General features: G+C 41.7%; 2 protein-coding genes and 3 pseudogenes across 7 annotated transcripts; 2 read left to right on the top strand and 3 right to left on the bottom strand.

The window, feature by feature from the left end:
- Positions 1-553: 553 nt before the first annotated feature.
- Positions 554-5,714, top strand: AT1G43883 (annotated as a pseudogene; the record flags this gene model as incomplete). Its single annotated transcript has 1 exon — positions 554-5,714.
- Positions 5,715-6,472: 758 nt separating this feature from the next.
- Positions 6,473-8,108, bottom strand: AT1G43880 (annotated as a pseudogene; the record flags this gene model as incomplete). The annotated part of the gene is made up of 6 exons: positions 6,473-6,599; positions 6,650-6,736; positions 6,792-7,225; positions 7,300-7,449; positions 7,523-7,602; positions 7,757-8,108.
- A 214-nt stretch (positions 8,109-8,322) lies between these two features.
- Positions 8,323-9,324, bottom strand: AT1G43870 (annotated as a pseudogene; the record flags this gene model as incomplete). Its single annotated transcript has 2 exons — positions 8,323-8,498; positions 8,613-9,324.
- A 2,589-nt stretch (positions 9,325-11,913) lies between these two features.
- On the top strand, positions 11,914-15,649 carry AT1G43860 (sequence-specific DNA binding transcription factor). Of its 2 annotated transcripts, NM_103512.3 has the most exons (5): positions 11,924-12,166; positions 12,921-13,050; positions 13,146-13,346; positions 13,445-13,612; positions 13,695-15,649. In NM_103512.3, the coding sequence occupies exons 1-5, from the start codon at positions 12,033-12,035 to the stop codon at positions 14,172-14,174; spliced, it is 1,113 nt and encodes a 370-aa protein (NP_564488.1). In that variant the 5' UTR covers positions 11,924-12,032; the 3' UTR covers positions 14,175-15,649. The 2 variants fall into 2 exon arrangements, with proteins under 2 accessions (NP_001322379.1, NP_564488.1); NM_001333224.1 differs by having other exon boundaries at positions 11,914-13,050; positions 13,695-14,353.
- On the bottom strand, positions 14,369-19,430 carry SEU (SEUSS transcriptional co-regulator). 2 transcript variants are annotated; one of them, NM_103511.4, is made up of 10 exons: positions 18,926-19,430; positions 17,581-18,806; positions 17,377-17,496; positions 17,176-17,224; positions 16,872-17,086; positions 16,716-16,784; positions 16,375-16,472; positions 16,186-16,279; positions 15,920-15,989; positions 14,369-15,774 (listed from the first exon to the last, which is right to left on the bottom strand). In NM_103511.4, the coding sequence occupies exons 2-10, from the start codon at positions 18,544-18,546 to the stop codon at positions 14,822-14,824; spliced, it is 2,634 nt and encodes an 877-aa protein (NP_175051.1). In that variant the 5' UTR covers positions 18,547-18,806; positions 18,926-19,430; the 3' UTR covers positions 14,369-14,821. The 2 variants fall into 2 exon arrangements, with proteins under 2 accessions (NP_175051.1, NP_001117434.1); NM_001123962.2 differs by having other exon boundaries at positions 19,187-19,430.
- Positions 19,431-21,395: the final 1,965 nt, after the last annotated feature.

Genomic DNA, 21,395 nt, shown 5'->3' with positions numbered 1-21,395 from the left:
ACAGCCTCCAAACGGAGATAACCCGGCCAACCCGTCTAATCAAGTCCCTCCGCGACCTGCCAGCGAATTGGCCGAGCTCTGCGTAATGATCATGAACTTGATCAACTTAACCAAAAACCAAGAAATTGCGCATCGCAACCTCGCCGCAATTGTGGGTCAGCAGAGACGCGATTCCACTCGCATGGCACATTAGGTAGAGCGCGATCCGCGGGTAAGGAGGTTCCCCCTCGCGAAACTGGGATTTCTGCCTAGGTCCCCATAGATCTGACAGGTACCGTCTCCCCGGCCGATCCTACTCCGAGAACTCGTCTGGATTTCGCCTCGATAGACGTCTCACCTCATATCAACCGGCAGGTCGCCTTTTTACAGGCACCTGTGAACGCTCTCGTCGAAAACCTGACAACAGGAAACGAAACAAGCACAACGCCTGCCTTCCCAAGGCTACCGGTCCCACCTTTACTACCAATGGGGTGTTCGCCCCCTAGGTACACGTGGACTAGAAACCAAACAACCGCATCCAATTCTCGAATTCCCGGGAACTCAACGCAATAACGGACCTCTATCGCTAATCCGCCATCCATTCCTCGGATACCAGGAAGCGACCTCCTTAACAGTCCCCAAGCACCGGTCGACCCGCGTAACGTCGCGAACATGGCTCAAATGCATTCGCGAATGCACCTAGCAGTGAGCGATGCTCCCGACATAGATCGCATGATCGAAGAAACCAGGCGCACCCCGTTCACGGATAGGATCGCTCGTTTTCGCCTCCGAGACGTCGGGAGACTCTGTTTCTCGGAGTACGACGGAACGAGCGATCCAAAGGCTCATCTGAGATCCTTCCGTTTCGCTATAACACGAGCGTACCTGACAGACTAAGAAAACGAAGCAGGTCATTACCGTTTCTTCGCAGAAAACCTCGTAGGTCACGCCTTCGAATGGTTTGCTAGCCTCGAAGGGAACTTTATTGATACCTTCGACCAGCTCGCCGCCGCTTTCTTAAAACAGTATTCGGTACTTATCGAACACAGGACGTCTGAAGCCGACCTCTGAAGTCTTACTCAACTTGAGAACGAATCCCTGCGATCTTACGTCGAAACATTCAAAGCAGTCTAATAAAAAATTGCAAACCTAAACGAAGAGGTAGCCATAGCAGCCCTTCGTAACAGTTTGTGGTTCTCCTCTAGGTTCCGTGAGGAACTCACTGTCAGGCAACCGGTCTCTTTAGACGATGCCCTTCACAAAGCTCTCCACTTCGCCAAAGCCGAAGAGGAGCTCGCTGTGCTGGCCTTACGATTCAAAGAATCTAAAACGCAAAACGCTCCCCTTGCAATTAAAAAACCCTTCAAAAAGGAAAACCAAACGCAGGGGCAGCATATCTTCTTTGCAAAAGAAGAGGCAGCTGAGGACGAAAGTCGAGAACTTGACCTCGGAAAATATTGCAAGTACCACAAGAAAAGAGGACATTCCACCGAGGAGTGTCGCGCCGTTAAAAAGTTAATCGCAGCTGGGGGTAAAACTAAAAAAGGTTCAAACCCCAAAGTTGAAACCCCTCCTCCCGACGAACAGGAGGAAGAGCAAACTCCAAAGCAAAAGAAACGGGAACGAACACCGGAGGGAAGTGACTCTCCCCCACCCGCTAGGAGAGAACGCATAGACCTAGTCTTTGCAGAACTCGATCTAGGTGGCAGGACAGGAAGGTCAGTCACCACACCTCCCCCCGCCTCGCATAAGAAAAACATGAGGTTTCCATTACGCCTCTCGAAATTCTGCAGAAGCGCAACTGAGCACCTCTCCCCGAAACGCATCGATTTCATCATGGGAGGGTCTCAGCTCTGCAACGATTCAATCAATTCGATCAAAACTCATCAGAGGAAGGCAGATTCTTACACAAAAGACAAGAGCCCGATGATGGGACCTGACCACCAGATCACATTCTGGGAAAGCGAAACCACCGACCTTGATAAACCTCACGATAACGCTCGCGTTATTCGAATCGATGTAGGCAACTACGAACTCTCCCGTATAATGATCGACACGGGAAGCTCAGTTGACGTACTCTTTTACGACGCCTTCAAAAAAATGGAGCACCACGATTCCGAGCTGCAAGGCAGGAAAACGCCACTTACCGGGTTTGCTAGTATACGACCTTTTCTTTAGGAACCATCCAGCTCCCAACCATCGCACGAGGAGTGAGGCGACTTACGAGTTTCCTCGTAGTCGACAAGAAAGCTCCTTTCAACGCAATACTGAGAAGACCATGGCTACACGCCATGAAAGCCGTCCCATCAACCTACCACCAATGCATTAAATTCCCCTCGGACAAGGGAATAACAGTCGTATACGGCAGCCAACGCAGCTCCCGAAAATGCTATATGGGCAGCTACGAGCTTGTCAAAAAGGCTGACCTCGTAGTACTAATGATAGAAGACAAACTCGCGGAAATGAAAACAGTCAGATCCTCTGATCCTTCTCAACGCGGACCTCGAAAATCATTGATAACACAGGTCTGCATAGAAGAATAAGATCCCAAACGATGCGTTGGGATAGGTCAAGACCTCGACCCAGCGATACGAGAGGATCTCATAACCTTTCTCAAAGAAAACAAAGACAACTTTGCCTGGTCAAGTGCGAACCTCCGAGGAATAAGCCTCGAAGTAACCTCACACGAACTCAGCGTCGATCCGACCTACCGACCTATAAAGCAGAAACGTCGCAAGCTAGGTCCTGAAAGGGCTAAAGCTTTGCACGATGAGGTCGATCGATCGCTCAAGATCGGATCGATAAGAGAAGTAAAATACCCTGACTGGCTCGCCAACCCGGTCGTCGTTAAAAAGAAAAATGGGAAGTGGAGAGTGTGCATCGACTTTACGGACCTGGTTGAAGCCACTGCGGAACACGAACTATTGTCCTTCATGGATGAATCCTCCGGGTACAACCAAATACTTATGCGCCCAGATGACCAAGAAAAAAGAGCTTTTATTACTGACTGAGGCACCTACTGTTATAAAGTAATGCCCTTCGGTTTAAAAAACGCCGGAGCTACTTACCAAAGATTCGTGAGCAGAATGTTCGCCGACCAGCTAGGTAAAACAATGGAGGTCTATATCGACGACATGCTGGTCAAGTCAGCTCGCGAAAAAGACCACGTCCCGCAATTAAGAGAATGCTTCAAAATCCTAAACAAATTCGAAATGAAGTTAAACCCCGAGAAATGCTCTTTCGGAGTTCCCTCGGGAGAATTCCTCGAATACCTAGTAACTGAAAGAGGCATCGAGGCCAATCCTAAGCAGATTGCAGCATTGATCGACATGCCATCGCCAAAAACGGCACGGGAGGTCCAACGACTAACCCTCCGTATCGTCGCCCTCAACAGGTTCATATCCAGATCTACCGATAAATGCGTCCCTTTCTATCAGCTCCTCCGAAAGGATAAAAAGTTCGATTGAAATGAGGACTGCGAGCAAGCCTTCAAACAATTGAAAGCGTACTTGTCAGAACCACCCATACTCGCAAAACCCGAAGAAGGAGAACCGTTGTACCTGTACACGGCAGTCTCCCGAACCACGATAAGCGGCGTCCTGGTGAGAGAAGATCACGAAGGACAGAAACCGATTTATTACGTTAGTAAAACATTGATAGACGCTGAAACTCGTTATCCAGCAATAGAAAAACTGTCACTGGCCGTAGTCATGTCAGCTCGAAAACTGAGACAATATTTTCAATCACATCCAATCGTAGTGATGACGTCTCAACCAATCAGAACCATTCTGCACAGTCCAACTCAATCGAGTCGACTTGCAAAATGGGCAATAGAACTAAGTGAGTACGATATAGAATATCGCAACAGAACCAGCTTGAAAGCATAGGTCCTAGCCGACTTTGTAATCGAGCTCCCGTTAGCGGACCAGGATGGAACCAACTCCAATAAGAAATGGCTCCTCCACGTCGATGGCTCCTCCAACCGACAGGGATCCGGAGTAGGAATACAACTCACCTCCCCCATCGGGGAAGTCATCGAACAATCGTTCCGACTCGGATTCAACGCATCAAACAACGAGTCTGAGTACGAAGCCCTCATTGCTGGCATTAAGCTAGCTCAAGAAATGGGGATCCGCGACATACACGCCCATAGCGACTCCCAACTCGTCACCAGCCAGTTCCACGGGGAATATGAAGCTAAAGACGAGCGCATGGAAGCGTACCTCGAACTAGTCAAAACCTTGACCCAACAGTTCGAATCGTTTGAACTGACCAGGATCCCCAGAGGAGAAAACACCTCTGCAGACGCCTTGGCAGCTCTCGCCTCCACGTCAGATCCTTTCGTCAAAAAGATTATCCCGATCGAATGAATAGAACACCCGAGCATCGACCTAACGGTCAAACACGCTGGGACAGAAACCTCGGCAACTTGCAACTTTACGCGAGTAACCCGAAGTACCACCACCGCGGCTAGAGCCCTTGCAGCAGCCGCGGAGGCAGGAGCAGCGGAGGAAGAGCCGGAGCTCGGATCCCCCGAACAACCTGCCTCGTACGAACCTGAACCGTGCAATGACTGGAGAATCCCAATCATCGATTACATCGAACGAGGGATCACACCTCCTCACAAGTGGGAGACCAGAAAACTCAAAGCCTAGAGCGCAAGGTACTGCATCATGGAAGGGAGACTGATGAAACGCAGCGTCGCAGGTCCCTATATGGTATGTACCTACGAGCAACAAACGAAAGACCTCATGAAAAGCATGCACGAGGGACAATGTGGTAGCCACTTTAGTGGACGTACCCTCGCCCTCAGAATTAAAAAGCAAGGCTACTTCTGGCCAACAATGCTAGCCGATTACATAGCTCAATCACTCAGGTGCGATAAATGCCAACGACATGCACCTACTCTTCATCAACCTCCCGAGGAAATGTCCTCGATATTTTCTCCTTACCTGTTTATGAAGTGGTCCATGGACGTGTAGGTCCCATGGAAGCCTCCGGTGGGAAGAAGAGACTAAAAAACCTACTGGTCCTCACCGACTACTCTACCAAATGGATTGAGGCTAAAGCCTTCCAACAGGTAACTGAGAAACAAGTCGAGGATTTCCTATGGGAAAATATCGTATGCCGACATGGCATACCTTATGAGATCGTCACCGATAATGGGACTAACCTCACCTCGGGAAAAATCAAAGCATTTTGCGACAAGTGGAAGATCCGTCTTACCACATCCACCCCCCGTTACCCACAAGGTAACGGACATGCAGAAGCAGCAACAAAGCTATACTTAGCAACATCAAGAAAAGACTTGATTCCAAAAAATCAATGTGGTCCGATGTGCTCCACGGAGTTCTCTAGGCCTACCTAACTACACCTCGCAAATCAACGCAAGAAACACCTTTTCTCTCGCCTATGGTTTATAAGCAGTAATCCCTGTCGAAACCATAGAACCAAGCGTGAGAAGGACCGCCAGTCCTGCTAACTCGGACCTGAACACGCAAATGTTACAGGACAACATGGACTTCATCGATGAACGGAGAGATCAGGCAATGATCCGAGTTCAAAACTATCAACAAGCTGCCGCCCGCTACTATAACTCCAATATCAAAATTCGGAGATTCGAAGTGGGAGAGCTCGTTTTACGAAAAGTGTTCATCAACACGAGAGAGCTAAACGCCGGAAAACTGGGAACTAACCGGGGAAGGTCCCTATCGAATCATCGAGGTGGTACGTGACGGCGTCTATAAGCTCGTAAAAGTTATCAACGGAGTACCTGAGTTACGGCCTTAGAATGCCATATATCTCAAGAAATACCACGAATAAGTACTCAAAAACAATCGAACTACGATAAGGTTTGATCCCTTGGCAGGGTACGTAGGCAGCTCCTAAGAGCGCAGCCACCACTTCAATCAAATCACAAAAGGGCTTAATCCCCTAACCAGGTATGCAGGCAGTCACCTCCGCAAACGCAATTTTGATACTCATTATCATATTTCGCAAAAAACAATCATTTACACTATGATTTAAACTCATTCGTAATCTTACGATACCCAAAGCCCAACACCCGAACGTTGGCGGATCCATTTTGTGATCTCGCTTCCAAAAAGTCGATAGTGAACTAAACTTATAAGAACACATCACTTCGGCTTCATCGGAGCTCACCTACTACAACCAAATCTAACTCTTTCGCTATCAACACATAACATAGTAAACAAGGAAGAAACGAAGGTTTTATTCGCGACCTGGCGATACCACAAGCCCAGCTCCCAAAATCTGGAAGGTCCTTTGTGTGACCTCACTTCAACAGGTTCCCAAGACAAAACAACTCAAACTCACTCAAAGTTTTAACCTTCGAAGAACATACCATATCACATCTGAAATAACTTGGACGCGAAACAAGTCCAATTATTATCCGGAACGTGGACAAAGCGAGGTGATCATACACCAAAATCAACGAAGTGTCAACACTCGAACGAAAGATAAAACATACTTGCTAAAAAAGATAAAAAAAACCTTCCCAGGCATCCAAGTACTTAAACGAACAAAGGATAAAAGCCTTCCCAGGCACCAAGTTCAAAAAGCAGCAAACGAAAGGATAAAAGCCTTCCCAGGCATTAAGTCTGAAACAAAACACAAAATCCTAAAACAAACAAGGAGCGAAAGTGATCACTCCCTCGATTCTCCGGCTGGCGTAGCGAAGACAGTACCAGAACCCTCCGCAAGACCTCCCGGAAACGCGTCTTTATTGGTCTGAAACCTGCGGGAGATCCAACTTGCTTAGAGTAAAGTCTGATACCTCCTTCGATTTGCACCGCGCCTCTAGGTCATCCAGCTCTGCTTGCAGCCGAGGTTTCTCCACGGTCAGATCGATAGCAACCTTGGTGATCTGGTCGATCAAAGCCAGGTTCGTCTCCACCTCAGCCGCTTGCACCTCCAGTACCGTGTACTCCTTTTTGGCAACCCACTTCTCCTTGACCCCAGCTAGCAGCTTCGAATACGCAGCAGCCAGCTCAACCTTAACATCGTGAACCGCTTTCTTCGCCCCTTGTGCAGTCGAAGTCAGGTCCATCACCTTTTTGGAGAGCTCTTCCCTCCTCTGCTCCAAGCGATGAATCTGGTTCCTCGCCGTCTGCTTGTCGGCTTGCAACCCCCCGATCTCCATCTCCATGAACCCGATCTTCTCATCATAACCTTTCTCGAGGTCTTTTGAAGTGGATAGCTCCATTTTCAGCCTTTCGATCTCCACCTGAAATAACAATCAGATCAGAATCATCGAATCATCGACAAATTATATACAAACAAATCAAAACCGAGGTGTACCTGGAACGAGACTTCGCGATCCTGACCAGCCTTCACACTCGACGTCAGCTCCCGGATGAGGGTCTTTCCTTCTTCGAGCTCATTCGCTGAGGGGACCTGGCTTAGACGCTGCTCATAGAGAGCGACCAGCTTGTTTGTGGCAGCTATCGCCTACCGAAAGCAAAACAGAAAATCACAACTAGCATAAAGATGGAATTAGAAGGAGACAGTTATCGATTATTACATGGCCCTCCTTCGCCATCATGTCAGCATAGGCCGCCGCCTCGGCCATGTTGTTCACTCCAGGAACCTGACAATTCCTCCCTTTGACGTGGCGAAGCAGGTTCGCCAACCCAGCCTCGTCCTCAACGATCGGGTGATCACGGTCGTGAGTGTAGGACTAGTGGAAAGTCCGCTTCCCGTGGATCCTCAGCCGGAGTTGGACGTCTGCCTCACTTCCTGAGACCGGTTTGAAGACCTGCCCCCACTATCTCCTCTCTAGGAGAGGCGACCCCCTGGTCGCTCACGAGCAACTCAGCCGCCGGATTCACCTCCGGCTGGGTCCGAGCTCTCTTCGGAGAGGACGGTGCGCCATCAGAACGAACAACTGCAGATGGCCCAAATACTTGAGCAACCAGAATGTTAACTGACTGACCTGCTGCAGCAGAGGTCCCGGTGTTGACCTCAGGAAGCGAGGGATGAGATGTTGAGGCAGATGCGCTGGAAACAGCTAGAATGTTTTGAGCCGCGGTCACCGCGGCCGACAGATCACCAGCACGAGCAAGAGCTCCGGCATTGGCTCGTTGAACACGAAGACTTGGACGCCTCATTCTTCTAATGAGCGGGAGTTCTGAAGTAGAGCTGGAGTCAGGAGGAACTGAACAAATAGAGCACGACATTTGTTAGTTAGCAATTCGAGTTGCTCAGCTATCTCGATAACTCGTACATTTTTTAAACCAAAGAAAATATAACGAAACTCGTACCTACAGGCAGATCAGCCTCGAGAACCGGTTCAATCCGCGGGACCTCTTTGATCGGATCTAGCTATGCTGCTGGAGGGACGATTGCAAGAACTGCTGGAGCTACGGGAACTGCTGGAGCTATGGCAAGAGCAGCTACGATGCGATCTCTTCTTAAAGTGGACCAGTCAGTCTGACCACGTCGGAGAAGGGTTAACAGGTCGAGTTCCGTCTCCGAGAGAGTAACTTTCTTGGTCCTTGCTGCAAACCATCAAAAACAAACAATTAGTTTCAGTACTAACGTTCAGCAAAAAGCAGTCAAGGATTCGACACAAACAACAAAGAAAAATCAAGAGGCTCAGGTCTCCATCTGACCCAGGTTGGTAGACCAGGTCCTTGTTATCCTCGCAGGATCGAAATTGCCGATTGAATGACGATCTACTCTGAAAAAGAAGTACTTGGATCGCCAATTGGTGTCTCGACAAGCCTTCAAACCGCCGAGAACCAGAGATCTGGGACGAGCACTAATGTAGTACGTCCCTTGGTCGCTCCTAGCATTGGTCTTGACCTGGTAGAGCTGAAGCAGGTCATGGCAGCTGAATTCTCTGTTTACTTTCCTAGCCTGGGTGAATAACGCCAGCACATTGCAGACGAAGTTCGGACACATCTGGGGAAAGGCGAGGCCGAGACAGTAGAGCATCTCGAGAATACACGCCGGAATCGGGAAAAATAGGCCACATTTCTCGAAGAAATTGGCATAAGCGCAGCACCACCCGACCGGCACGTTCTCAGGATGCAGCGGCGGCCTTAGGAGTATCATATGTACCTCCACCGGAACCTGGCATCTCCTCCGGAGGTCGACCAGGTCGCTGTTTATCATCGGCGTGCCTCCCCCTTGCTTGGCAGCCTTTTTCTTCTTCGGCTTGTCGGCTCTGGTTGACGACATACGAATTGGATCCATTCCGCCCAGGGTTATGACGCGTCTTTGTACTCGCGGCGGTGACGCCACCGACCTCGTCTCGGACGAACTTAAATCGTCGCCGTAGCTATGGTTGCTTTTATTCTGGGAATCTTCAAAGTCGCTCATCTTTGGTTTTCGACAGAGAAGGACGAGAGAGATGAAAGAAAAGAGCAAAGAAGGCAGATCGAGAAAGAGGGAATAGCAGAGAAACGAAGGAGATAGCAAAAAAAATAAAGACGAGATTTTTCTACTTCTACAAAACAAAGAGCAATAAATAATAAAGAATGAGAGAAGTTACCTTGAGAGTTGTGTGAGTTGACGTGACGTCAAATGGATAGGTGGGAAGTTATTTAAAGCCATCATCACCACGATTTTCGAGATTGCAGAGATCTCTTCTCCGCGCCTGATCTGGACCGTCAGATGCGGTGCGCTGAAGAGACGCTCCATCTCAGCCGTCCACATCAGCAGCGACTTATCTCGCGTATCCTCCTCGAAATCTTTCGGTTAAGGGAATCTGAAATTAAATCGAAATTGTTGAGTTTATCCTCAAAACTGAGTGATCTAATCACATTTATCTTCTCATCAAGAATATTTTCGCAATCTTACCTGACCTATATGTCCGCTCATCGAGTTCGCTTACTCACTCAATGGGCTGGGGGGCAAATGTTGGAGCTGGATTCCCCTCCAGGAATCCACCTGCGAAAATACCAAGCCAGCCCACAAAAGCCCACCAAGCCCACCAAGTAGAGGACCTATGCAGCTGACGAGCCCACATACGCGAATGGGTACTTGGGCCAGATAAGCCCAGTCATCTGATGAAGGGAGATAAGCGAATAATGACCTAGGAACTGATGAGGAGATATTCGCGGAGCGGACCTGATATTTTGGAACTGACCTGATGAATATCTAGGAGGATCTCCGCAGATCCCGGACGAAGCTACCACGTGCGTAGATCTATATAAGGGAGCAAGGACGACTTGGAAGAGACATTCAATCCAGTTCACATTCGCACACACACACTTTTACACTTGTAATCTCTTTTCACATTGTAAAAGCTTTGTCATAATTAATACAAAAGTCCATTCGTTCTTAGCAATATAACTCTCAAGGTTTCAGTTAAGATCTAGCCCTCCTTTCTCATAATCTTAAATACAAATCTCTAGTGTGGATTTTAGAACCCACATCATCTAAGTACATATCAACCAGAATGGGAGAATCTACTAATGCGTCTGCTCAAAGATGCCCCTAAATTAAAAATCCTTAAGCCAATGGGTTGTTTATCAGAAGCTATTAAAATTAGAAAACCCGGTCTGACCGGTTAGACAAGTCGAATCAGAGTCACCGAGTTTCGATGTCTAGGCCGGTTCTCCTAACCGCTAAAAACCTTTCAATATTTTAAGTTTGGGTTGCCTGAATTTTCAGCCCTATACTAGTTGAAATCTCAACATTCACCCTAAACTTTTAGCCACTTGAAAAACCTTCAGAAATAATTTTAATCTCGATAAAACTACATGTACTTTCGGATTTGTTCTTAAAACTACGCCTCCAATTGAACCGACCAGTTAACCGATAATTATACATCCGGTTTGACTTACCCATAATTTAACCGAAACTAATCCGATTTTGACTCTATATTAGCCTAATTTTGACCCACACAAAATGTAAATAAATTGTCTTATTAAGAAGTAAAAGTATTTTTATTAATTTGTATTTGTGATAAACAATTAAAAATATTAAATTATTACTTAATTTTAGCAAAACTTAATATGACAAAATATACCCCAAATTATATTTTTAGCTACATTTTGTTATAAAATTTTGATAATATACAAACATATACATTTTCCTTTTGGCAATCATTTATATTTTTTTATAAATTTAAAGCTATGTCTTTTTTTAAACAAAAATATTCATTTTTCTTGAAATTATAATATATGACCTTTGAACTCTATATATGTAATGAAATTCAAAATATATGCCAAATTTATTTTTATAGATATCCGTAAACACCACAATCAAAGTATATATTATGGTATTTATAAATTTATTTTTCTTTATAGATTCAGTTTTCTTTTTATATATTCAAGATGAGTTATATATGTATATATATATATATATATATTTATATATGATTATGGTGTTTTTAAAAAGAAAATGACCTTTGAATTATTAAATTTAGAGTATATACCAAATACATTTATATATAACACCATTGTATTTATAAAAAGAATTTGTTGTCTATTTTGTTATATTATTTTGCGGTATATTTTGTTTATTACCAAAATATATACTAAAATTTTATTATATAATTTTGTGTGGTATATTTTGTTATTTTATTATTTTGGTAAAATTAATTAATTTATTTTTAATTTTTTATAAAAATAAATGAAAATAAATAAAATGTATTTTTCTTCTAAAGAATATATTTTTTGGATATAAATTGGGTTAAAATAAAGTCAAAATCGGATTAGTTTTGGTTAAATTATGGGTAAGTCAAACCGGATGTATAATTATCGGTTAACTGGTCGGTTCAATTGGAGGCGTAGTTTTAAGAACAAATCCGAAAGTACATGTAGTTTTATCGAGATTAAAATTGTTTATGGTGATTTTTCAAGTGACTAAAAGTTTAGGATGGAATGTTGAAATTTTAACTAGTATAGGGCTGAAAATTCAGGCAACCCTTTAAGTTTTAGCCAATAACTTTTTATTTTCTTCACATTTAGCCACGAACTTAATAAACAAGTGAAGACCTATCACATTTTGCAGTTTCAACAAATAAATATCCCAAAATTTAGTGGCGGCGAGAGGGAAACCAAAATTCGCGAGAGAGAAGTATGTCGAAGACGCTGGTGCAACCGGTAGGGCAAAAGAGGTTGACTAATGTTGCAGTGGTTCGTCTCAAAAAGCAAGGCAATCGCTTCGAGATCGCTTGTTACAAGAATAAGGTCCTTTCATGGCGGTCTGGCGTGTAAGCTTCGAAATCTTTGCTTATCTCCACTATAATCGCTTCAATCGATCTTCGTCGCTGCTTGATTTTGTCGAATTTGGTTACGGGTTTTTGGTTGTTTATCACTGTTAAAAGTGTAGTTAGATGAATATTGTGTTTAAATGGATCATGTGTTTGACCTAATTTGATAAATCGCATCATCAATCTTTGTTTGCGTTGTTCTTGACTTGTCTTGTGTTGATTTTGGCGAATTTGATTTTGATATTGAGGTCTTAAGCCTAATTTTAGCTGTTTATCTCTGTAAATAATGTAAGGAATTGGTATAGTGTGATGAATTTGGTGTTAAAATGACCTAATCTGAAGAGAAACGAGTATCATCGCATTATCAATCTTTGTTTGTGTTGTTCTTTGACTGACCCTGTGTTGATTTTGTTTTCCGAATTTGACGAATTCGGTTATGATGTGGAGGTCTTATACTTAATTAGTTGTTTATTTCTTAAAATAATGTATGGTATGATAAGTTTGGTGTGATGAGGGATATGAGTTAATGGCATCATCAATTTTTGTTTGCGTTGTTCTTGACTACTTGTCTTGAGTTGATGTTTTTGAATTTGGCGAGTCGATTCTAATGTGGAGGTGGTAAGTCTAATTTAGTCGTTTATCTCTGTAAATAATGTACGCAAATGGTAGAGCATGCTGAATTTGGTGTGAAAGATGGACAATGTGTTTGACCTCTTAGAAAAGTAATGAGATTTGAGTCAAAATGTTTATGCAGGGAGAAGGATATAGATGAAGTGCTACAGTCGCATACTGTTTATTCAAATGTTTCGAAAGGAGTTCTTGCAAAATCGAAAGACTTGATGAAGTCGTTTGGATCAGATGATCATACGAAAATATGCATCGATGTATGTTAAAACGCTTGTTTGATTTTCTTAGATTTCTGAAGTTCTGACTCCTTATAATATATCTAATATGTTGCATTTCCAACTCTCATGTTCAGATTTTGGAGAAAGGAGAGCTTCAAGTTGCTGGAAAAGAAAGAGAATCACAGTTCTCAAGCCAGTTTCGGGATATAGCAACGATTGTTATGCAGAAAACTATCAACCCTGAAACACAACGACCTTATACCATCAGCATGGTAGAGCGCCTAATGCATGAAATTCATTTTGCTGTTGATCCTCATAGTAATTCCAAGAAGCAGGTGAGTTGTTTAAAGTTATAATGTAGAAGCAAAGTGACTTGTGGGCTTTCTATCAAAAGCTTATGTGAGTCTTCATTTTGATTATCAAAACTATGCAGGCACTTGATGTCATCCGTGAGCTGCAAAAGCACTTCCCTATAAAGCGTTCTCCAATGAGACTGCGTCTTACTGTTCCTGTTCAAAATTTCCCCTCGCTTCTGGAGAAGCTAAAAGAATGGGATGGTAGTGTTGTCTCCAAAGACGAATCTGGAACACAGATGTCCACTGTAATGATCTATATCTTCAAACATTTTGAACTTCTTCTTTTCTATAATCCTCTCTGATCATGGTGATACATTTCTTGTGTAGGTCTGCGAGATGGAACCGGGCCTATTCCGAGAGTGTGATTCCCATGTGAGGAGTATCCAGGGAAGACTAGAAATACTCGCTGTATCAGTTCATGCAGAAGGTGACACAAGCATGGATCATTACGATGAGCATGATGATATGGCATTGCAAACCCACAAGCCGTTGTTACCTGCTGAGACTGAGACTAAGGATTTGACCGATCCCGTCGTTGAACTTAGCAAGAAACTGCAGAAGCAAGAGATAAGTACTACAGATAACATAAAGCAAGAAGGTGGAGAAGAAAAGAAGGGGACCAAGTGCAGCACTTGCAACACGTTCGTTGGAGAGGCTAAGCAATACAGAGAGCACTGTAAGAGTGATTGGCACAAACACAACCTTAAGCGTAAGACTCGGAAACTCCCTCCTATTAGTGCTGACGAATGCATGTCTGAGATTGACATGGACGACTCTAGAGCAGATTTGAAAGACTACTCTTTCTGAAACTACAATTTTCTCCTTTTGTGCTTTTAATTTTGTCAATGTGTTAAATCTCGTAGTCATATGTGAGTATGAATACACAAAACTTGTGGAATGAAATTTTGCGCAAACTTTAAGAGTAAAAACTTGTGTTTAAGAGACAAGCTTGGATATTTGGTATTTGATTAATAACTGTGACCAAACAATAGACATCGTACGGCTTGTGGTATTTCATTGCACTAACAACAAAAAATCATGACCGATCAGCATCGTTCAAGAGCATTGCACATATTTAACGTTGTGGTCAGAATTTAGGGAAGTTTGGTTAACACATGGAAGAGACCAGAGAGATAAATGAAGGATAGAGCTTGATTCATTGCCTCCCTGATGATGTGCCCTAAGGAACACACACCGATAGAAAGATGTACATTATAAACTATAAAGCATAAGAAAAACTCCCCAAAGTAAAAAAAGAAACAGTAACTCAAGAGATGGTATTGGTGATTGTGGAGGTGACCTAGAAACCAGTTATTGATACAAAGATTTGACTCTTCCTTTCTTAAGCACAATATCACGGCTTATTGGCCTATCCTTATCCTGAGTTTGAAGATGTGTGATGCTGCGCAAGCAGAACATTACCCTTTCAGTGTCTCTTCTTCCTCTTCTTCATTTCACGCGTTCCAATCAAAATTGTTGAAACCATTCACTGCTCCTAAAAGTTGGTTTCCTAAATCCTGTTGACCGTTTGGATCCCGCACCATCATCCCAACTCTTCCGTTCATGAGACTATTGTTACCGTTTATATTATTGATTCCGTTTGCTGCCATGGATTGACCAATCCCACCACCAAACCCACCAGCACCTCCAATATTTGTGTTGTTGTTGTTGTTCACTTGGCCATTCATCAGTAAAACACCAGAACTATTTACATTAGCTTGACCCTTCCCATCATTCCCGAAAGACCCATGCCCAACCATGCTTCCTCCTGAGCTATTATTATGAGCTTGGTTGTTCATCAGGATTTCATTCAGTATCTTCTGCACCGAGCTAGACTCGTTTCCATCAACCTCACCTGCCTGTTGCATTGCTGGTGAGTTTGTGGAACCCATGTGATTAACAGATGGTATCCCGTTTTGAGAGGGATTATTGTTATTAGATGAGGATGTTGGAGACTGAAATGTTGGCAGGTTGTGTTGTTGCTGCGATGATGATGGCACCATGGTACCCGAGGAACTAGGTGATTGCATCTGAACAGAGTTTCCTCCATAGGGGCTGTTTGGAGGATTGTAAGCAGCATTCTGATGTCTTCCCTTCATTGAATTCTGGTGGATGAGCCCTGCGATGCTGCTGGTGGAAGTGGATGCAGAGGCTGCATTAAAGGCATAATTTACACCATTGCTTGGATTACCCTGCATTAGTGCAACTTGCCTACTACTTTGATCACTGTTTGTATTCTGGGAAACTGTTTGCTGCTGCTGCTGTTGTTGTTGTTGTTGTTGTTGCTGTTGCTGCTGCTGCTGTTGTTGTTGCTGCTGCTGCCTAAGCTGGTCGCTGGCTTGCTGAGGAGAAGGACCAGGCAGTGCAGATGAAGGGCCTGTTCTCCGAGGAAACTTGGCTAAACTCTCTGTACCAAAGAAAGAAAACATGACATCAGTCAAATCACCGGAGAATATGTACAATGAAGTTCTGATATAATACATGAACGAAAAGAGTAGGTGCTTCAAGATTAAAAATACCAAATGCATTAAAAGGTGGTCACATAAACTTACCGATTGGTCCTGTTCGTGTTTCTCTGCTATAATCTATCAGGTCCTTCATACTATTTACCACCTCTGAGATCTACAATATTGCAAAATATCAATGTGCATTGGCAAACATGGTCACAGGGACAGACTAAATACAAAGATTGATTAAGTTTATTTCATTTTTATGTATTATCCTTTTCAAAGCTGCATTTTCATTGATGGCAAGAATCTTAAGTTTTAAGCAAGATTGTAGAGTTCACTTGATCCATATTGAGACATTAGTTATTTACCTGCAAACACCGAACATATCTCTTTGTGTATCCCAAATCATTCACAAGTGGTACTTCCAGGGCCTTTGCCAATTGTCTAGCAGATGCAACAAACCTGCAGACCAGTTGCAGCACATCAGAGATCACCAATCAAAAGTCGAATAACAGGATTTGTTACATCAATTTCACAGCGAAAGAGAGGAAGTTTACATATTGCAATTATTTTGTAGCTCCGGAAGAGCAGAATCTGTTGTTGCATTTTGAGCAGCTTGTTGATATTTCTGAGCTGCCGATCCAAGCTGACTAACCTGTATGTGAATACAAAAATAGCTAATTTACCTAAGCTGTTTTCACTGATTTAGATGTGTAATATTCTACTCCTATTGAAATTTGGAAACCACAAAAGATGAAAGGTAAAGTGACGATTTCGCAAAGAAAAGCAGACTAGAATAATATTAAGACAGCATATCCAATTTTGTGACAAAAGGAAAGGCCGCATCTCCAAAATAACTATATGTCAGAGCAATATGGTGAATCTTTCTGGAAGTTACCTGCGGTATCAAAAGTCTTCGTGGAATAAGCTCTTCATGCCGCCGAGCACAAAATTCCCAGGAGAATATCTGAGAAGGAACTTACAAGAATAAAGGGCTTGGAGAGAAAGTAATAGTATAATAATTTGCTGCGAAAGATAGAGTAGCTTGAAGAACCTTAAGATCTGGCGAGAAGACTATTCGAAGTTGGCCATCACGAACAACCCGAAGATGCTCAAAGACACTCTCTTGTGTTGCTTTTGCATACTCCAGGACAATTTGGCCAGATGAATTCTGGGACTCCCTTGGCATATCTACATATAACAGTTCTTCTAACGTCCCACTCTCATACTTAATCTTAAACAGCCGCGGAAGGACTTCGGCGGTTGCCTCTAAACAATGAAAGAGACAAAGCAGTAAGGAAGGAATATTTGATAAGATGTACAGGAAATTGTCTGCACTGATCATCTAAATAACATACCAAAACCACGTCCAGGCTTTCGGTTACATATCTCACAGTGCCACACATCCTGCAATGTTTGTGGAATAAAAATACTCATGTAAAGAGGTATAACATGAAACAAGTACGTAATTTATCCAGAATAACTGGCTCAGGTGCAAAAGACAAGCTCCTTTACAATTGTATTACAAACAAGATAAGTTCATTGAGCAGTAAACCAACCTGAGGGAAAACGCCTGTTGTTTGCCTGCCACTGCCATACATAGAGACGCACCATCTCTTTTTGGCATTAGGAGCAAAGTACTCAGCTACAAATTTTCTCCAGAACTCGATATTATTGTCCTGCATTTAATAGCAAGCACAAATGTCAATTATGAAGAAAAGCCATAGGCTGAAAGAAGTTAAATTTATGGTAAGAAGCTTTACTTCAGGCCTATGTTGTTGTCTGTACATATACTGTGTAAGACGCTGAGCACCCATGCCAGGTTCATACACTGGTTTCAGAGGTGGCCTTAGAGGTAAATTCTGCTGTTGGAACTGCTGTGGTAATTGAGGACGCTGTTGAGGCATAGATTTCAAGAGTTGCTGTTGTTGAAGTTGCATAAGTCTCTGCTGCTGAAATATGTTCATTTGAGCCTGCGGAGATTGCCCCGGCATTTGAAGAAATTGTTGTTGTTGTTGTTGCTGTTGTTGCCTCTGCTGTTGTTGGAGAAACAATGACTGCTCAGAATGTTGAGGTTCCATTTTCACTTGGGCCAAATTTCTCATGGCCTGAATTTGCTGCGGTTCCAACTTAACTGACCCTAGGTTTCTCAACATTTTCTGTTGCTGCTGTTGTACTTGACCATGCTGCTGATCATTCGAAACCTGACCAGGCTCCATCTTAACAGGTCCCACACCTGCTAATCCACCACCACGCACTGTCGAAAACTGCTGCTGCATTGACTGCTGCTGACCATGTTGAAAACTCTGCGTCTCCATTTTCTTATTCCGTTGTTGCTCAGCCAACAACTGGTTAGCCGAAACATTCGAAAACTGCTGACCCTGAACTTGACCTGATGAGCGCGGAGACACCATACTCGACGCATTAAAAGACGACAAACCACTAAACCCGACGTTAGACATCGGGTCAGACTCAGCACCACTTGTATCCATAGAAATCATAGAACCAGGGATACCATTTACAAAAGACTGATTATTGAGAAGAGAAGATATATTTGGAGCATTCCCAAGCATACTCATACTCATATTGTTACCAAACTGAGTACGCGGAGAGACAAGTGAAGGAAATGCTGGTTGAGAAGGAAGAGGAGCTCCTCCTTGTCCTCCTAATATCGAAGGCGGAACATTTTCACCACCCCCAACAGGATTAGGCGGCTCTGATGGTACCATACTCTTACTAATTCACAACTCCACAATCAACAAAGAAAGCAAGAAACAAAACTGACGACTTTATAAAACTCAGCTCTGTGTAGGAGCAAAGACGTATTCTTTCTGAGCAATGATAAGCTTCAGAGTCGTAAACACCACGGAAAGAGATGAATCTGAGTGATGAGATTCCGTATCGAACATTCTAGAACCAAACAACACTGTCTGTTGATTACTTACAGATCTAAATTAAGCAAATCTACTCCATTTCCAACTCTCACCACCTTAACAAAACAAAAGCATAATGTTAAGAACAAACCCAGAAAGAAAAAAACGAAACTTTGATCAAACCCTAATTGAGAAAAAAAACAGAGATTACTAGTGAGAATCTATAGAAACTTACCCAGAGGTGGAATTGAAGAATAAGTCTCTGATAAGACTCAAAACAAAGAGAATCGAACAAAAAGGAAGAGACTTTACACAACTAAAAATCTGAAAACTTCCGATGAACAAAATCTTGAAGAAATTTGAAGTCTTTTAGGGTTTTTTATTGATGGGTTTGGGGATAAAGAGACGAGAAGACAAAGAGAAACAAAAAGAAGTAGAAACAAATTTTCTCTGCCGCCTAGAAATTGTAGTTTCTGGGTTTTATTAAAAATTATACCTTTTTAAGCTTCACAGAGTAATTTGTGTCCTGTTCTTCGCTGTAGAGAGAGAGAGAGAAGAGAGAAAGAAGAAGATGAGAAGAGAGAGAATAGTGTCCTTGCGGACGTCAAAATTGTATTCGATCGGATTTATTTCATTCCCTTTCTTACTTTTTCTTTTTCAGTCTCTCTCTCTCTTCTTCTTCTTCTTCAAAGGAAGTCAATGACATGCCCTAGAAATGTTTTTTTTTTGTAATCACAATCTGGATTTTTTTTTTTTGTTAGCCACAAACATTTTTCTCTTTATTTTATTGGTTTTAGTGTTAAATTGTTATTTTTCCATTCAGAATACTATCACTTTTAAATACCTTAAGAAAAGTTTGATTTAGAAAGATATCAAAAGTTTAATATACACATCAATAGTGTTTTTTCTTAGAATGTAAAGTTTGGTTTAAAAGAACATAATGGAAATGACACTATTTTTATTTGTTTTTAGTTCTAAATTTGATATAGAAATTTTTCTTTCTTTTTTTGGTTTTAGTTTTAAATTTGATATAGAAATATATCAATATTTAATATATTACTACATTAATAGTGGTTTTTCTGTTTAAAGTTTATTTAAATGTGTAAATTTGGTTTGAGAGAGAGAATGGAAAACAAGACTATTTTTAAGAAAAAATATAATTATGGAACGACAACATAAAATTAATTTGAAAGCGGATTTATGTATGAGATTAAACAACTCGAGTTTGATCTTCATCCCTTGCTTAGATGATTTTTTTTTCCCATTCCCCTTATATATTCTTTTTCGTCTCAACTTTCTATCTTTTTTCTTTTGTTCAAGTTTTCTTAATTATTTTTGTCTACGCTTTTTAGATAATAAAAACTGCTTCTTATTTTCTTTATTTTATTGTCTACATGGTTTCATTACATAGAAGCTGAACTATAATAATCATGATGGTATTTTAAAGTTATAAAGCAAAGAAAATAAATATTATATACAAATGAAACTCCACAAGGAATTCTCACGGTTTAGAGTATTTGCATATTCATTTGTTTAATAAACCGTTTTCTATTAATATTAGAAAATATATAAAAAAAATAATTCAGTTTTTTAGTCTGATGTGTTGCAGATCATTTTCTAACATAAATATATTTAAAAGAAAAAATCAGACATGAGAGCATATATATGAACCATTGCTGAATATAAATCTTAAATACCTCATTTTTTCTGAACCTAATAATGCATGTAACCAATTTTAAGTCAAAAGCATTTTTTTGTGTGTTAAAATGTTAAATTTATTAGTCAACAAAAAGAAAAAATATGTATAAAGAGTTGAGAGAGTGCTTCACCCGGTTTAACAACACCACAAACCAAATAGCTTTTATATTGATTTAAATTACAATCACTAATGGTTAAAAAAACAGACTCATATATAGCCAAAGATATTGGTATTGCAAGAACTTCTCCTGCCATTGGAAACATGGTTGAATATTTTGATCTATTTATTTTTACTACCTTAAAACATGGTTGAGTATATCTGACTCGTCTTTTTGATATGTTTCCAACTCATTTACAGAAAGAAGATTGTAGACTTAAACTGGTCTATCAAACACTATACTCAAATTATCTCTACAAAATATTTATCAGCAAATTATTATTTCTCACACTTTAGATTACCTTATCCACGTATAAGTTTAAAGCTAAACAATGCAAATATCATTATATGAAAATGATCAAATATTTTAGCCACTATCAATATTTTATTGGCTTTTTCTATATCTTCTCAATATCTATCAAATTTGGATGTCATTGCATAAATCATATCTCTCAAATCTTACGTTAAACCCTAAATACCATACTTGATTGTTGTATATCTCATTGTAGTAACTATTTGATGTTACTTTATAGAAGAAGAGAATGTTAACATATGATTTAAAGGTTTTTTACTATATGACGCGGTATGTTCTAATCAATTGTTATTGAAGGTGACTTGTTTGATTAGAATAACTTTTTAAAAAATCTGTCGTCTTACAATTTATATCCATATATCATGTCAAATGCAAATTAATAATTCCACTTATTATCACAATCTAATACAATAATTCCTCTTGTGATTTTCACCCAACACTTAGATATTTCCAATCTTAAACTAGAAAATCTCACATATTCTTACAGTATTACGAACACTTATGATACTATTACTTAAGGTGTTTTTTGATTGGTAA

Source organism: Arabidopsis thaliana (genome assembly GCF_000001735.4).
Source record: "Arabidopsis thaliana chromosome 1 sequence".
NCBI lineage: Eukaryota > Viridiplantae > Streptophyta > Magnoliopsida > Brassicales > Brassicaceae > Arabidopsis > Arabidopsis thaliana.
The sequence above is the reverse complement of the archived record's forward strand: the minus strand, read 5'-3'. Positions and strand labels throughout refer to the sequence as shown.

Coding starts and splice junctions, on each gene's coding strand:
- AT1G43860 (NM_103512.3), top strand. CDS start 12,033: ATGTCGAAGACGCTGGTGCAACCGGTAGGGCAAAAGAGGTTGACTAAT. Junction 13,051..13,145: donor ATACGAAAATATGCATCGAT/GTATGTTAAAAC, acceptor TCTCATGTTCAG/ATTTTGGAGAAAGGAGAGCT. Junction 13,347..13,444: donor ATAGTAATTCCAAGAAGCAG/GTGAGTTGTTTA, acceptor AAAACTATGCAG/GCACTTGATGTCATCCGTGA.
- SEU (NM_103511.4), bottom strand. CDS start 18,546: ATGGTACCATCAGAGCCGCCTAATCCTGTTGGGGGTGGTGAAAATGTT. Junction 17,497..17,580: donor GACAACAACATAGGCCTGAA/GTAAAGCTTCTT, acceptor TATTAAATGCAG/GACAATAATATCGAGTTCTG. Junction 16,280..16,374: donor CTACAAAATAATTGCAATAT/GTAAACTTCCTC, acceptor ACTGGTCTGCAG/GTTTGTTGCATCTGCTAGAC.